The following is a 17,254-nucleotide window of genomic DNA, read 5'->3' as shown; positions in this document are numbered from 1 at the left end:
ACTGTAAATAGCACTGCAGCACTGCAGACACCCCTCCTTGCCCTCAGGCACTCACAGGCTGCCTGTGGAGGGAGGATGTTAGTTTCCCTCCACAGTATCTGCCCTGCCAGGAATTTCCTCTAGAACACTTCACACTTTTATTTCCCCCTATTTCATCCTCCCATCAGGTTTTTTCCTTGCTCCTTGAGCCTTGTGGCTTAGCACATTTCCCTCATTCCTTTGATGACTGTGAAAAGGAAGTAGAGCCTGTTCCTAATTAGTTCTGATAATGAAGTGTTAATGCACTATGCTGTGTAGGTACAAGTCAGGTACTTCAGAGCTGGAGCCTGTGTGAGGGTTTCATTGCTATTGCTTGCTGTTCCTGGCTTTCTCTGCATCAGTGTTCTGCTGGCTCTTCACTTCCTGGGGTTTGCTTAGGTCTTTTTACAATCCCTTCTGTCCATTTCCTTTTTCTTTTAATCAACACCTTCCTTATTTTTCCAGTTAATAAAGTGAAAGAAATGTACACTTCATTAACTAAATGAACTGAAAGACAATGTTGTCAGGTGTGAAGAGCAAGTTTTCCTTTTCTGAATGGGTAATCGCCCCAAGCTTGTCCCACACAACATGCACCTTAACAGTCAGTAGGAAGGAGAAGGTAGTTCAATCTTTGTGCCTTTTTTGCTGGCAAAGACATCTGTCCTGAGAAGGTTAGCAGGAGACCCCAAGGCCTTCTACTGGTTTAGGATGACTGCTGATTAGCTAATTCATATACTGCAAGAGCTTATTTCATCCAGGGTTGGTGGACAGCAAAGTTGGAGGAGGACTCTGTGCCTGTCTCCCTCCATGCTAATCATCTGCCGTACAGCTAGGATTCCCTGGCATTCAGGATAGTGTATCACATGGTTGTGAACATTTCCAGTTAGTGTGGATGATGCTCTTTCAGAGATCTGGGTATAGTTTGTGTCTATCTGAGTCAACAAAGAACTCATGTAGACAGGGGAGATCATGTAATAGGAAACAATTAGACTTCAAAGACTCAGAGCCTTAAAAGTAAAATAAAATAAAATCTTAAACTAGTTTTACAGGCAGGCAGAATGAAAACCACACACCCTTTGGGCTTTACAACAGAACCTGGCAAAATTTGCAGAAGGGAAGATGCGTCTAGGGTTTGTCATGCATCGGTGCCCTTCCTAAACTTTTTCCTCGTGATGGTAACACTTCTTTCAGCATGACCACAATTATTGTGTTAGAGAGATGGCCAGTCTTGAAAGGAATCGTACTGTGGGATCATGGATATTGCTTGAGATGTGGTCTGCTAGTCTTGGACTGTGCCCTTTCATCAGAGGCTTGCTGTGACGAAAAATACAAAATACTCAGTACGTTTAAAAAAAAACAAAACACCAAAACCACACCACTATTTTTTTCTCCTTTGACTCTTGAAACAAAGCGTGCCCTCTAAAATGACAGCAGTAGTACATAGGAATATGGCCAGTGAGGAGAGAATGATCTGTCCAAATGGGATTGGAAGTTCTTAGCTAAAACCTTTTGCTGTCTCATTAAAATATGACCTTTTCTTTCAGGAGAGAATCCATGGCACAATCTGGAATGAGATTGATGATTTAAAGGCATTCAAGGTGCTGGATCTAGAAGATTTTGAGAAGATGTTTTCCGCGTATCAGAGACACCAGGTAGGGGTGAACTCTTCCACACCTTGTCTTCTGCGAATTTCTGGAGGAGGAAAGAACACATGACAGTGATCTGGGCCCTTGTCCACCTGCAGTCAGGCTGCATCATTTGCTGCTCTGCCACTGTTCAAAAAATCACAAGACCAAAAGAAGTGCAGAGGACATATAGGGCAGAGTATAACCTTCTGTTATTGACGTACTTCATACTAATGAGCAGCTCTCAGAGCAACAGCTCCCAACAGGTAATGCTCTATTTGATCTCAGCAGCCACTAGCTTTCAAAAGCTCCTGGGCTTTACATTCATGCTTGATATCCATCTTTCTGTTTCTCCCATTCTTCCAGAGAAAAAGTCTGTAGTTGCCTGAGTACCGAGCAAGGTGACTGAATTAGCTTTCACTTTGTTTATTTTTTCTTAAACAGCCAACTGACCCAACTGGCTCGGTGACAGAAACTGTCCAAATTACAGATTATAACATAAACAGCATACTTTAAAAGCAGCCATTTATTAGAATGTCTCTTTTCCCTCCTCTTTTTCTTGGAAAGTAAGTCACCTTCAATCTGTCTATCTCTGCTGAATGAGATTTAGCAGGAGAGGGATTGTACTTGCACTCCCTGAACTCCCCCAGCTTTTCTTTGCTTTTGGAATATGTTTGGAGAAATTCAATCTTTTGTACTCTACAGAATTGGATCACTGCTCTGAAGTATTAGGAGAAGACACAGACATGATTGCTATAAGCAGCCTTTATGATTAAGCCTTACAGTGATGATGACTACTTCATTAACTTATTCAGGACCTTAAATTTAACAAACAAACTCCTTGTCTTTGGACTTTCCATCTGTTCCTTTCCCTCTCTCATTTTTCTATCTAATCCAATAAACATAATGAATAACTGTTCTGATTTACTAGCTCACAGCCACATAGATAAGCATCCCAACTTGAACTGTGAAGAATGTGATGTTACCCACTGCATGATGAGATTTCATTTCTCATTCTGCTCCTGCAAATAGCTATTGCTGTTTCAGTGGTTCCCTCTCTCTTTCTGTAAAGCTCATTCCCTGAAACAAGAACTTAGTTCACAGAAGGGAAGAAAGGCACATGAAACTTCAGCGCTGTTACAAGATTGGATTTAGACCCTGTGCCAACAGCTTAGCTGTGGTGGTGAGCTCCCAGTTGTCTTGCAAGTAGCGAGACTGTCATCTGTGCACATGAGTGGCCATTGCAGCATCAAGGTGCCATGTTGTGGACACATATTTAGCTAACGGTCGCAAAAGTATTCCAGACGCCTTTAGAAGGCCTTGAACAGAATAAACAAGAAGACAAAAAAAGAAAGATGCCAATTAGAAGAACACAGGTGCACATTCCAAGATAAAGGGAACTTGGCACGAAGAACCTCAATTCGGCAGTTTATCTTAACCAATTAGGCTGAGACAAGTTTCGCATGTTTTAGTATAACCAATTGTGTCCTATGTTTAGGCGCGTGTACAGAGTTAGTATAACCAATTGTGTCCTATGTTTATGCGCGTGGACAGAGATAGTATAACCAATTATATTTTAGCTTTTGGCGCGTGGACAGCTGATGTTTAGCTTGACAAGGTATATAAGCACGCTATTTGGGCAATAAAGGGAGAACAACTTTAACCGTATAGGTGTCCGGTTGTTACTCGGCTCACGTCTCCAGATGGGTCCCTGCTACAGTGCCATTCCAGTGTTTTGGGTGCAAACATTGCAGTTTCCTCACTAGAAATTACCTTGCAAAACCTTCTTTCCTTTTGGCCCCAAAATCCAAAGCCAAAGCTGTCCTGGTCTGCCGACTCTCAGAATCATAATATTTATGCCTGTGTTACTGATCACTGAAAAGCACCCTGGCCTATTCAACTGTAAACTAACCTGACCCTTACCCCTGTCCACTGGAATGGAGCAATCGTCTCAGAGTGACCTCCATGGGTCTCAGAACATTTCTCTTCCATCCTCATTAAACATACTTTATGACAGTGGCTCCAGACACTAGAGTATCACTTATGTAAGCTACTCATGTTTTTGTGTAGTTAGGTGTATTGCTGCCCTTTTAGCTTTCATTGAGGGTTTGGGGGTTTGTTTTTTCCCCCCTTAAATATTCCATTGTTATTACTTTACGTGATACTTTCTTTTTCATCCATACTCACTCCAGTGTGAACTGGATTCCAGTCAACAGGTCCTTATCAATTTTCTTTCTTTTTTTTTTTTTTTTTTAAAGACCAGGCAACCAAAATTGCTTTTGAATCAAAAGCTTATGAGAACTTTTCCAGTTGATTCACACTTAGTCTTTTCTCCTCTTTTATTTTTGGAAATACTCCACTCTGGCCAAGTATGTGTTTACCCTGGGTTTGTGACTTTTAAACTTCATCCAAATGTCTGCAATGAAAAATGTCAACTCAGAGACCTGCTCTTTTGCATCTGAAATGTTGAATGAGTACAGATAAAGACATTTCTTTCTTTGCTGTTTTTAATGTGATCTTCATATTTTTTTCCAGTTTCATTTACATTAAACAGCTTTTCTTTCTTCTTTTTTTAATTGACAAAGGGTCTCTTCTCCTCTCTCAAGCCCAGTGTATCATTTTTGGTGGCTATGAGGGAAAGCAGAATTGTCCAGTGTACAGAATGCTGGAACAAGAATTCTTACACTTGTGTTTTGACCTTGCTCCAATCTTACTGTGTAATATTGACCAGTATATCTGGTGTTTTCCTGGAGTATTGAATATGTTGTGAAATAGTTCATGTCTGTCATCCAGTAGTGCTGTAAGGCTTCTTTGGTGGTTACAGAGTGCTTTCAAAATACTTGGCTATAAGTTGTTAAAGGGTATAACGTGCTATTGAAACAAGTTGTTACTAATAATGGCAAACTGTGCCTGTGCATCAGAAGAGGAGAACTGACCCTCAAGTTCTAACCTTGGCAGTTCTTTCAGTAAGGCTCTGGACTAGATTTGTAAAGGTATTTAAGCATTATCCTAGTTAATGTTTCAAGACCTAAGAGATTTATGCTTTGGAGACTGAATTTATTCTTTTCAGAAAAGACCTAGAACTCTTAGTTCCCCAAAATCTGCTGATTTAAAATATGCAAAGAAATGCTGAAATACCTTTGAACCATCTGGGCCAGTATTACTTGCTAAGCATTTTATTCTTTTAGAAAACAGTGTGTGTTTCAATTCAGCTGCCTTGTTGAACTTGATATCTTTCTCTGTGACTAATTTTTTGCATGTTTCCTTCTTCGTTATTTGTGGCTGCTGCCTGCATAGGACCTGCTAACTAACCCCTCCTCCTGTAAGCAGGTGAGTATCATTGTCTGCCTCCTGATCCTCTTGCAGTGTGTGGGAAGGTGAAGTCCTGAATCATGCCATTATAGGGTCATGACTCATCCCATACTACTCCTTTATATGCCCTTGCACATCTGCTGTCTGGGTGGGGAAGATGATACAAAAAATTCCTTTAGTTGTATTAGCTCTGCGGTAGGAAGTAGTTCGTGTTCTTTTACTTAGCTATAACCTCAGTGTGGCTTCTGCTGGTGTCTGTAGTCCCCTTTTTGATGATCCTGAGGAAAATGACCAAGGGCAAAATAGAATGTGAACATGAACTCTTCCTTAACCAAAGTAATCGTCTCTCTAGTGGAGAACAAAAGGAGCACTCAGGGAGCCTTCACTCCCACTGTTCCCATCTGTGGTACATCTGCTTTGGACAGTACTGAAGTCTCCAGATGTATTCACTAGCCACAGACTTTCTGATAAAGAAAATCTTTCTTTCTGTAGAATTGAAAGGCTCTTTCCTTGAGCAGAAGGATTTGTGCCAGCTGAGGAGCCGAAGGGTTAGACTGGAGGAAAGCCTACTTCATTTCAGGCTGCTGAAACCCTCAGAAAGTTCAGCGAAGGACTGAAATGGTGTTTAGGTGAAGCAGAGATACTAGACCGCCCACATGCCTTCAAACTGGCTACCTCTCAATTTATTCATCATCTTAAGCAAAATTCTTAGCAACACTTTTGGGAAGAGCAATGCTCTCAGAAGAGGGCTGTTCAGATGTCATCACAAGTGTCTCTGGTGACTTCAGAAGAAAGTAGTCCTCACCACGAGTGCTCAGGGAACTGTATCTGGAAAGTCTAGTCAGGACCTCTGCCACTGGGTGAAGCTAATATGTGGCTCTGGGCCATTTACTGGCTTTCATGATGGCAGCATGCACCATGAAACAACTCAATGTGGTAGAAATAGTTCTCTAAAGTATTGATAATCACTAGAACCTAGGGTGCTGCCATGGTACCAGACCACAATTTCTGCAGCTGACCAAAATCAAACTGTATTTGAAACAGGGCAGCAATATGATGAACACATTCCACATGTCTAGTCATTCCAGCACTGAAATTTTAGTTGATTTTTGAATTTGCAATTAAAATCTCAACTCTGAAATACTCTTTAAAGCACATAACATAATGTTATCCCAGATAGAAAGTTGGTAAAGAATGGTGGGATAAAACTTAGGGATCTTGTCTGTCGGGTTGACAACAGCTCCAGCTATGCTTGCTTTGTGTGCTTGGGCTATCTCACAAAAGCTAGTCACTACTGCCCCCTTGCTCCTCTTTTTCAGTGTCTAAGAAAATGCAGATAGTCCATATGCAATCTGTTTTCCTTCAGCTAAAGTTGCAATCTAGCTTCAGTAGAACCTGAGGCTTCATCTGCTTTTGCTTACGCACAACTCCAAGTATCTATAAATATCTCTCTTCTCAATATGAGTTGAAAAGAATATATTTTTAGATGAGACTAGCCCACTCCTTATGACCAAGGAGTGGGCCACGTCTAAGTAGTTCAAGTTATTCATCTGTGTTGAACATTGTGGGTTGGGGAATTGGAAATAGCATGGAGACTATTATACCAATCCCTGCTGCATGGCTTTAATGGCTTTAGGGGAAGCCATGTAAACCCCCACCTCACATACACAGCCAAATCCTGAAATAATTTTTTTTTTCCTTGGGATGGGTACTAGTTAACACTAACCAGGTGTCCTTCTCTGCAGGCATTAGCTAGTGAGGGACAGTGAGGCTTTTAAACCAAGAGCACAGACCAATAAGTACCTTTCTTACCTTTAACAGCTGCCTATCTTTCTGTTCCCCTGTCTTGCTCCCCACAAACTGAGGAAACTCGAGAAAACTTTGACATGTCTACATGCCAGATTATACTGGAGGTGCCCTGCTTTTTGTATTGTTAGTTATTCTCTCAGAAATAATAAACTTGCCTGATGCCCAATTTTTCCTTTTTTGGAAATGCTATTTGATGTATCAAGTAATGTTGCAATTTTTTTCTGCCAAGCTAGACACTTTGGGCACATCCAGCAGAACTACTGTGTGCTTGTCTTCAGCTGGTGCATTGTACCTGCTTATAAATGCACTTAGTATTGGTGGTGGCTCATTGCAGCACATTTGGATGTGGTTGTATGAATCCTTTGTATATCCAGGAACAACACAGGCTCATTGTAGCTGATTGTACCAAGAACTCAAATGACAACTAGCAATATGAATCTATGACTTACATTTAACTCTTAAATACTTGGGTGTCAATATTTCTTGGAGTGGATTGGTCAAGCTGATATAAGTAAGCCTTGACCTGCAGAACCTTGAGTACTGGGAGTGACTTCTGGGAAGCACCACTGTATGCTTGCCATGATTTTATACCTTTCCCTGGGTATCTGCTGTTGACCACTCTCAGGGACAGGATACTGGGGTAGATGGACCTTTTGATCTGACTCAGCATGCTTGCTGTTATTTGCTAAGAAAGAAGTCACATTGCTAATTTGATGGGTGCATTCAAAGCTAGATTATACTGGTAAATCTCAAAATCTCAAGGCATGACAATATGGATATCATGGAAAGGCATTTTTGAAGAGGTTCCAGCAGCAGTTAGCTGGGAAAATAATAACTGTCCTGTTTCCAATTCCCTCTTCTCTGTTAGTAACTAGAGAGCTATTATCCAGGATTAACACCTTTTATCATTACATCTACTTCCCTTTAAAGGAACGGTGTTAAAAGGTACTCAAAGTAACTACAGAAAGCCAATCTCTGGAAGTGAAACAAATCCCATGATTCTGGTGTGTAGGCAGGACAGTAGGTGTGTGGATGGTCAAACTGGGTTTGCAAATAGTTTCTGTGTGCTGTGACAAACATTTTGGAAGGGGATTTTTCCATTTTTCCAGGTGATGAGTTTGGCAATGGGGATATACAGAGAACTTCTTTGAAAGAGGGTGGTTTCTGTACGATTTAAGGTATTAATTAATTTAAAAAAGAGAGGCTAGTTCAGATGTAGATGTTGACCATTTAGTAAGATATATTTAGTAAGATAAATGCCATCTTGCCCTACTCTTTGTATCTCTCATATAATACGGATTGGATTGGTCCAGTGGCAGCCTCAAGAGATGATGGAAGGATTTTTCCTGATTGTGCTGCAGCCTTTCAAGAATGCTGTGTAACCCCTGCAGGAGGCCTCTGCTGAAGGATATGCTGTGACACCACACCAGTGGGCTTTACTATAATGTGCCCAGTTTTCCTGTCATGCCAGTTTTGTACATTAACATAATAACATAACTGTTGGTAGAGTGAGTCCAATAGGTCAGAATCAAGTCCTTTATTTGGAATCAAAGATGATCTCCTAGGTGGTAATGAATGACTTCTGTTTGTCTAGTAATACAGGATCTACCTACATGTTTTCTGCCCGTCTTGTCTCCTTTTCTCACCATGAGGGTCGATTTTCCCAGGTTGGAATGGGTTTTGCTCATTACACTCAGCTAAGTCTATCAGCCTTGGGTGAGAAACATAATACTGATTGTTTTCCCTTCCTTTTCAATTATATGCAGAAAGAGATGGGTTCAACAGAAGACCTTTACCTCTCCACACGAAAGGTGAAAGAGCTCTCTGTGATTGATGGCCGGAGGGCCCAGAATTGTGTCATTCTCCTTTCCAAGTAAGTGTGCTAAGCCTTAGCTCACAAGGTATGCCATGGTCAATGTAGAAAGAAGAGGGGATCGAGTTAAACAAATGGACATGTTTCTTTTCCCAGCTAGACCTGCTGTCTAATACCTGCAGAGCTTGCTTCAGAGAAACCTCTCTTGCAGTGTCATAAAAGCACAAGTCTCTCTGAAGTGTTAGCTCACTTAATAAACATATGCACACATATTTTGTGCATTGAACCCATAGACACCAGGATGTCTCTGAAGACTCATCACCAGAAAACTATCAGTACTCATAGGCAGATGAAAGCAGCTCTTTCTCTAAATAAGTAATGTGTCCCCCATGCTCTGTGTATGTAATTTGTCTCTGTTCTGTACGTTTCTTTCTAAATGTTGCTTTGAGCATCTCCCTGGAATACAGCATATTCATCTTTGTCATTTTTGACTCATGGTGAGAAAAGTGGTAAATGTAAGAAGATATATTCAAGAATTAGGTCTTGTATTTGTAAATTAGGTTTTGGAAGCCAGGAGTTGCCTTCGCATGCTCCTGCAGTGACTAATGCCTTCAAATACTGTGACATCAGGGCACTCTATATGCTTTTCATGTCTTTCTACCAACATGAGTACTAGACTGGATGTCTGTCACTAACTATAAAATTTGTGCAGACACTGATCCACCTGAGAAAGCTGCCTTTCCTACCAGAGAAGGGACAGCAGGGCTGGAGGCAGAACCTGGTAAAGCTGTGCCAGTACTGAGCAAAAAACCTGTGTCATTGATCAGTAGAAAATGCAGGTTCGTATGGATGTGATTGCTTGTCTGCAAGTAAAGTTGCAGCCAGACCGCCAGGGCTGGAGTGAGTTCTTTCCGTTGCTTAGTGAAACCTATGGAGGCTCTCATTATGCTACTCATGTGGCATTAGCCTGCATGTCAGCAGGACCCCCACCATCCAAACCAGCAATGAGGGAAGGCTTACATTTCTCTTTCTGCAGCAGTTGCCAATGCATGTCTTTGCTGGTCTTGCAGCTGACTGCAGGCTGGGGCAGAGGAATGGGGAGGCACAGGGGCAAGAGGATTTTCATGTTGTTTGACAGACCTGCTAAATTGTGTCTGGGGTTCAGATTAACTCATGTATGCAGGTGGAACATTTCCTAGAAGTGGTAACATAATGTGTGCAGCTGGCTGGGCTGAGGAAGATCCAGGAAGGTGGTTCATGAATTGCTATGACACTAGATATTTATTCGTAAAAATCTGTCTCCAAAACAAAAGCAGTGTGGATGGCAGCAGTATGTGTTTTTCACCATTCACCTCTTCTGCTGTGCAAGTCTGGCCCATTCTTACCTGAAAGGAATCCTCTCTAAACGGTGATAGAGAGAAAGGACAGTCTCTGTGGTTTTTCTTCCCTTCTGCTGCCTCCGGCAAAGTGTCATTGAAACATGTACCTTGCACTTCAGGGTACACGGCGTGTGTTCATACAAGGTGTGCCATGAAGCCAGTCCATCTCAAGCTGCTAGTCTGGACTCAAACCAGAGATGGAAAGCTGTGTTTTGTGACTGTCAACTTCTCTACTAGGAAATATCCTGGTCTTATTGTTAGCAGGCCTAACATTGATGATAGAGATTTGCAGACTGAGCTCGCTGTCCCTAAGGAGCTTGCCAGTTTGCATTGTGCCCTGTTAACTTCGCTGTGCTGCACTATGGGAAACACCAGTCACCAGGGCTGTCACTAGCTTAGATCATTTAATGTTTGCAATAGATAGTTTACACCCAGGATATCAGAAATATCTTACAAATTGGGCCAGGATTGCTACTCCTCCCCAAACTTCCTTTCTAAATGCAACTAGAAAATCAAAAATCTTTGGGAATAAAATGGTACCTCAACATTCATGCCTTTTTCTGCTCTTTGTGCTTATATGGTTCTATTATTAAAGACAGTAATTGGGAGGATTGGCTGCAGGCAATAATTGAAAGGGTTTTATGACCCCTTTGCAGTTTTTTCATTCAGCCGCTTCTTCCTCCTTTAGGTTAAACCCTGAAGGAGAGACACTCCCAGCCAAATCATCCCTGACTGCTGCCATGCCCTTGCTCTTCCTGCAGCGCACCTTGCACATGTGTGCATGTGGGTGTGCACACACGTGCAATGAGAGGGGATTTAAAACTGGTGACAAACAAAGAGAGTTTGTGCAATCCTGAGCTGCAGCCCCAGCTTTCAGGTCGCCACAGTATCTGCCAACAGCTGTTTCTAATTGACTCTTACTGTGCATATATTCCTGTAGTTTATTCCCCCTTTGTTTACACTAAACTGTCGTGTCCTTTAAAGTAAAATAGCTGCATGGGTTGGGTTTTCTTTCCCTCCACTACTCAAATGTTATTGTTTTACTAACACTGTGTTAGAAAGTGTCAGGCAGCACTCATATTTCATATGGTCCAACAAGCCAAAACCTAGCTAAAGTGAGAAATAGATGTCTTTTGCTTTCTTTTGCAGAGAGACAGGAGTATGGTAGACTGAAAAGAGATTAAAATTGAATTGCTAGTTGATTTTTGCTGACAGTTAACAGATTCATAAGCCTTCCTCCCCATTCTCATCTCTATTTTCATTTAAAAAAAAGTTCTATTTCAACTACTTGATAGCAGCAACTTTCAGTTTTCCTGCAGTGGAAGGATGTAATTGTCCTTGTTTAATGGAGTCTGATGGATCCAAAATGAAGCTCTGTCCCATAGGCCAACTGTAAAGGTTTGAATAGGCACAAGATCGATTTATCTCACAGTATTTCCAGAAGGCCATAATTCAACCAGGACATGGGACCATCTGTCTGTGGTGAGTCCAGGTGCCCACCAGATTCAAATCTGGCTTTCTTAATGGTGTTTCCAACCTACAGTTATTTCTGTCACACTGGAAATCTGCTGTCTGTCATGAATTTCCTGATGTCTTCAGTTTCCACCAGGCTGAAGATTTACTGTCAGACTTGTGTGGTCTGGAAGAGTCATCCCAGATCCCTGTGTTTCCCTGCTTTCACCTAGCAGCTGGAAATTTCTCTGACCTCTCTCACCAGTATGGCTTCTCCCTGCCTCCGTTACTTAAGTAATGGCTAGTATTTTTGCTGCTCTAGTGTTTTTGTTGTACCATATCTTTGAATGTTCTGGCATAACATGAAATGGTCCTTGCAGAACATGCCTAAGACATATCACTTACTGTCTTGCTCTGTGAAATGCTCTGGAGAGGTCCAGTTCTATGAGACATGTTACTCAGAAGAAGGCTAAATGTATACTTATGGAACTTTTTTGTGCAAGTTATTTTGCATGAATTCCTGCAAAATCATTATGTCAGTGTTCTTCTGAGATGTGTTTGTTATTCCTGTGGCCCAACTAGTCAGCAATAACCCTCTCAAGAGGCTGGAAACAGTAGGAGTGCTAGCAAAATGTCATAAAACCAGTAGTAGGCAGAATCTAACTACACAAAAATAGTTTTAAATGTGAATATGACAGTAGATAGATACTAGCAGGCAGCTTTACCAAATGTTTGTGGCTTTTCTGATTGTCGATTCAAACATCTATCAATAAGGGAGAAGAAAAGGGACTTGTGCAGCATTTCTAACCAGAATACTAAAGAGACCAAGTATTTCTCTCACATAGCTGTGCCTCCTCAGTGCTTCTAAACCCTTTCAGTTCAGACATTAAGAGGACAAGCTATTCAGCCAATGTCAGTCTCTGTTTACTGCCTCTGCTGTGCCCCCAGTCCTGGTGTGCCTTTCTGCCATGTGACAATACAGTCTTCACCCTTATTTCAAGGTAGATTCCAAGCAGTATGATATTTTGGGGTACAGCTCATATCTTGATACAGAAACAGCTCATTTGACTCAGCAGTTCAGGTCCTCAGTGTGGTGTCTTGAAAAACACTAGGCAATAAACAGTGCCTCCTGAGTTCCTAGAGAGATTTTCTGGTTTTAATTTAAGGTCCGTACTAAAAGGCTTTACCTGCAATTCCGAGTATGATAAACCCCAAGGTTAAGGTTAAACTGAGTATGTCAGTTGGTGCCATCCCATCTTTGATCACAACTAGGAACCAGTAGGTAGGGTTGTGATAAAAGATGAATCACTGCCTCATCAATATGTCACTGTAATTTGGGGATTCCCAAGTTTGGCCTTGCTATGCCCTGCTTGGCTCAGAAAGACGGCCAGCCCAGATCCTTCTTGGTAGGAAATTGAGAGTATTTGGTTGCAAAGTAGCTTGGTCCCTCATAAGCTTTTGCTGAAGGAGGAAAAGAAAAGCCTGTTTCTCTATGCACATGGCAGAATACTTTCACAGTGAAGTGCTGAAAAGGCACTGGTGGATTTTTTTCCCAACATGTTGATATAATGGTGTAAGATGTACCTTGTAAAATGTTCCAACTGTTGTCCCCAAAAGGTTAAGGCACTGTCATCTTCACTGACAAGATGACTTGGCAACTGAGATAAGAGTATGTGAAAAGAGTGGCTGCATCTTTCTGAGTGAACATGCAGTTAGACCAGCCTGACACCTGAATGCTTCTTCTGAGAGCAGGGAAAAATCTCCTTTTCCTGCCTTTATGGGGTAGTGACAATGAGTATTCCCAAAACACAGACATTTAACAGCCTGCAGCTTGGCAGTTGTACAGAGCCTTAGGAGAGCTCAGGAGCTAAGAGAAGGCTTATGTCCCAGTCACAAATTTTGGGAGTGAATTGACTAGTAGCCTGTGTGAAATGAGTTGTGGAGATGGGGAATTGCGCAGTCAGTAAAAGCTAAGATTTGCATGAGCTGTACAAACTGGCCTTAGGATGCAGCTAAGTATCAGTCAGTGCCTCTCACTGTCACAGCTACTACTGTAGCATCTTTTGGAATCACTGTAGTTCAGTTCAGTTTGAAGCAGAAAATGGCCTTGATACATGATAATCAGTCCCCTTCTCCAAGGTAAAGGAAGAGTGGGAGTGTGATCCCTGTAGTATGGGATTTTAATGTAGCTCCAGCGAAACTCTGGGTTCTTCGCTAATAGGCAAGCATGCTTCTTTCTCAAAAGCTAAGCAAGATCCAAGGAACAAGCCCATGAAGTAACCTACTTTTTCCTCTGAGGGGGAGATGGTTAATGAGTGACAAGTATTCTGCTTTGATCCATGGGAGGGAGGAATGAAGGGCGGAGGTTACTGCAGGTTAAATCAATGGGTATATTTAAGGAGGAAAAATGAGCAAGCACTGGATGTCTGTAAGGGAAGTTGATGTAAAACTGCAACGTGTCTCCCAGGCATGTTCAGAGTCAGGTGCTGGCTTTCTCCAAGAGGACAAAACAATAAACCACTTGATGTCTGCAAGTGATGCTGGTGTTAAATCAGTGGAGGTGTCCTGGGGAGATTAGTCATGAATTACTCTGCAGAGTCAATAGAGATTATTTATGAAGCCGGAGGGGATAGAGGGAGGCAGGCTAAGTACCATATCAGAAGTTATTTGGTACTTGTTGAGCTTTAACACTGCTTGAAGATGACTCAAGCAGTTGGACTTCCATATGCTGCCACCAGATGTACGGGTGAGGGAAGAAGGAGGGAGTATTCTCAGTAAAGATCCTTTTCCTTCCTCATCTGACCAGCGTCAGGCTGCTGTTGAACAAAAACGGTCAATATCTGTGCTATGAATGAATGTGCTGCAGCTGAGGAAAGGGGCACTGTGTTTTCTTCTGGTCACATTTACTTCCTGAGTTCTGATGCCAGGATCTGTGATTTGGTGAAGTGTAAGGCAGAGAGAATACAGCTTGAATCGTATGCTGTTCTGAATTGAGTTGTCTCCAGCAGCTGAAGGAAGAGTGCCTGGATCTGCAAAGCTTGTAAGAAAGTCATTGCAGACTTTCCAATAGATACTGAAATGTAATTTCTGTAGTGTAAATTTTTGGGCCATAATTCCACTTTAATTTGCTGTCTGTCCCATATGAGTTTTAGGGTCTGAGGGATGCCTCTATTCAGTCCTAAACTGAAAGATTTTACACATCTGCTTTAGGTTCCTCTTTAATCAGTTCACCTGTTTCTGCTTAAAGGAGCACATCTGTTTCACATTACTGCTGGCCATCTTTAAGATCTACTGCATGGCTGGGTATGAGTTTTTATAAAAACAAGAAGAATCACTTGATTAACAATTCTTTGGCCAGTTATTCAGCTGGTTTTTAAAGTGGGAAAGATCCCTGTTTTGTGCTGTTGATGCTTACAGCTCTTGAAATAGGTCCTGCCCCAGAAGAGGAACAAGCCCACTTTGGAAGAGTAAGATTGTTTTGCTGTAAATCCTTCTGTACTTGTAATTGGATTGGTAATAATCTAGGATGCACACCTGCAGGCACTGTGACCATGTTACAGGCCTGTAAGTGATGAAGTTAAACTGCTTCTTGGTAGGGGGCTTGCAAGCTTTCTGCTTCTCTCTAGTGTGGCCTAAACCATTCAACCAGATGTTTCTTTGCTGATGGCAGGGCACAGAATCATCCAAGAAATCAAAGTGTTTGTATAACTGTCTGTCCTTGGGGCTCTCAACTATTTTTGAACAGAAGATGTTTTCAAGTGTATTTAGTGCTAATGAATGGGAGCAAACAGAGGACCTTGGAGTCTGAAGTCCTTGGGCTCCTGGGCAGAACAACAAGATCAGCAATAATATGCACTACACCTTCTGTTGTGTTGATGTACCTCAAACCTGTATATTTGGTCCTGTTTACTGCATCCCCAAACACACACAGAGGTACTTGTGCTGTCTAATGGGGTGGTCAGTGTAGCAATTGCTCGAGTTATTTGCATGGAAAAAACATGAAACTTGCCCTCATTCTTTTTATCCTCAGTGAAAGTAGCACCCACGCCCCACCCCTCCCCACCCCAGTGTTTCATGGGTTGGTTTATTGCGTGCCCTGACTCCGGATCCTGGAAGATCTAAAGGTGCTCTCTAAAGGAAAAATAACCAACAAAATGTAGCACTTGAAAATCTGCAGGCACCAAATTGTCTGGGCATGTGTATATGTGTCTGCTAGGAGCGAGGCCCACACCCACCAATATACTTCACAGCCCTCATGCGGTCACAGGGTTTCATCAGTTCAGGGTCACACAGCCATGGACTTTACAATTCATGATTATTAAAACCAAAAGAAACTTCAGTTTTCTGATTGAGATTGTAGAGACATGCAGAACCCCATGTACTGAGGCTTGTTGTTTTGATCTGGAGTCAAACTGATGACCTAAAGTAAAAAGTTTCCAGCCTTTTCATTGTAAAACTTCTAATCCTTCTATCTCATCCAAGCGTGGCCGATTATGTAGCTTTTCTGGAAATTCAGTAGCTTTCTCTTACTTAGCTGGTGTCATTTGCCCTCTTTGTCAAAAGCAGACAGGATGACCAGCTAGGAACAGAGTGAGAGCAATTAGTTCAGAGGTGTAATACTTAAAAGCTTTCGAATGTCTGCTAATTCATATTTTAGTTTCCAGCTGTTGGTTATATTGGGTAATACTAAAATGCTTTAAGTTTCTTAGATTTAGTAATATTTCCTGTCTGTAAAAATAAAGCTTGCTCTTTTGCTTTTACCTAGTTCCAAAAATATGATTCTATCCAAATGGCAATAGCAATGTGAAATTTAAACATGGAATTTCTTAGCACTGAAGACAAAAACATTCTGCCTCGTGCATCAGCGTGTCTCTCATTTATATTTGCATTTTCTCTTTCTGCTGTTCATTAATTATATTGATTGTAGAACGTCCATGGAGACTGCAGACTTCACTCCTCAAATACTTCTTTTCACACTTTCCTGTTTCAGTCACAAAATTGAGATTTTCTTGTGGATAGCCTTTCCTTTATGGTTCATTTGGTCCTCCCCTATTCTCCTGAAATGACTGATGAGGGTGTCATGGGTTGGGGGTGGTGGGATAGAATTTGTCACTTGTGCATTTCTTCATTGACATCTACACTGAGAACCACCAAGTTCATTTCATGTAATCTATCAAGCAACCTCTCAATAATCTTGAATTCTGACTCTTCCTGCTCTGCCCTGGATTTCAAGTGGAGACCCTCAGAGGTTTTTTTGTTGATTCTGTGTTTTGTTGTAACTGATGGCCCTTACTCATTCCACACAGATGAACAGGAGTAGGTGGGAAGGAGAGTGTAATTTTAATACCTCAGACAATATTAATAAGCTCTTGTTTTCAGAGCTTGTTTCATACTGGATATGAAACATGGATATATAGATGCTGTCAATTCTTTCTTCCGCTGTGATTGCTGACAGAGTGAACTTACCTAGCACAACCAGTCTTCTTACAAGAAACCCTGTTCCTAGATCTAGAAGGGAAAGATAAGTCCCATTATTTGTTACTCTGGGAGACACTTCAATATTCACAAGCTGGGCTGTTACATGGGCTCACAGTCACTTACAGGTCACATGGATTTAAGGGGTTTTACTATAGCAAAAGAACTTGATGAGGGAGGTATCTGATATGGGGGAAGTTGGAAGCACTTTTGATCTATGTGAGGACCAGATTGTTCTTAATCACCATCTAATTTCTGATGTGTATTTGATTAGCTGAAGAGCATAAAGACATATGATCTGTAAAATCTCTGCCTTTGGAACTGATTTGTTCATCTTACTGAATACTCTAGAACAGCAGCTTCATAGTAGA

General features: G+C 41.6%; 1 protein-coding gene across 4 annotated transcripts in view; it reads left to right on the top strand.

Moving 5' to 3' along the window:
• Positions 1-17,254, top strand: part of DAAM2 (dishevelled associated activator of morphogenesis 2) — a 211,930-nt gene that overhangs the window by 166,392 nt on the left and 28,284 nt on the right. For 3 of the 4 annotated variants that reach the window (XM_052805722.1, XM_052805723.1, XM_052805721.1), the window contains 3 exons: positions 1,563-1,670; positions 4,941-4,973; positions 8,531-8,637. In XM_052805722.1, coding sequence (XP_052661682.1) covers positions 1,563-1,670; positions 4,941-4,973; positions 8,531-8,637 — 248 coding nt within the window. The remainder of the gene's footprint in view (positions 1-1,562; positions 1,671-4,940; positions 4,974-8,530; positions 8,638-17,254) is intronic. The other variant, XM_052805724.1, reaches the window with a different exon arrangement.

The sequence above is a fragment of the Harpia harpyja genome, chromosome 13, assembly GCF_026419915.1.
Source record: "Harpia harpyja isolate bHarHar1 chromosome 13, bHarHar1 primary haplotype, whole genome shotgun sequence".
NCBI classification, from domain to species: Eukaryota; Metazoa; Chordata; class Aves; order Accipitriformes; family Accipitridae; genus Harpia; species Harpia harpyja.
The sequence above is the reverse complement of the archived record's forward strand: the minus strand, read 5'-3'. Positions and strand labels throughout refer to the sequence as shown.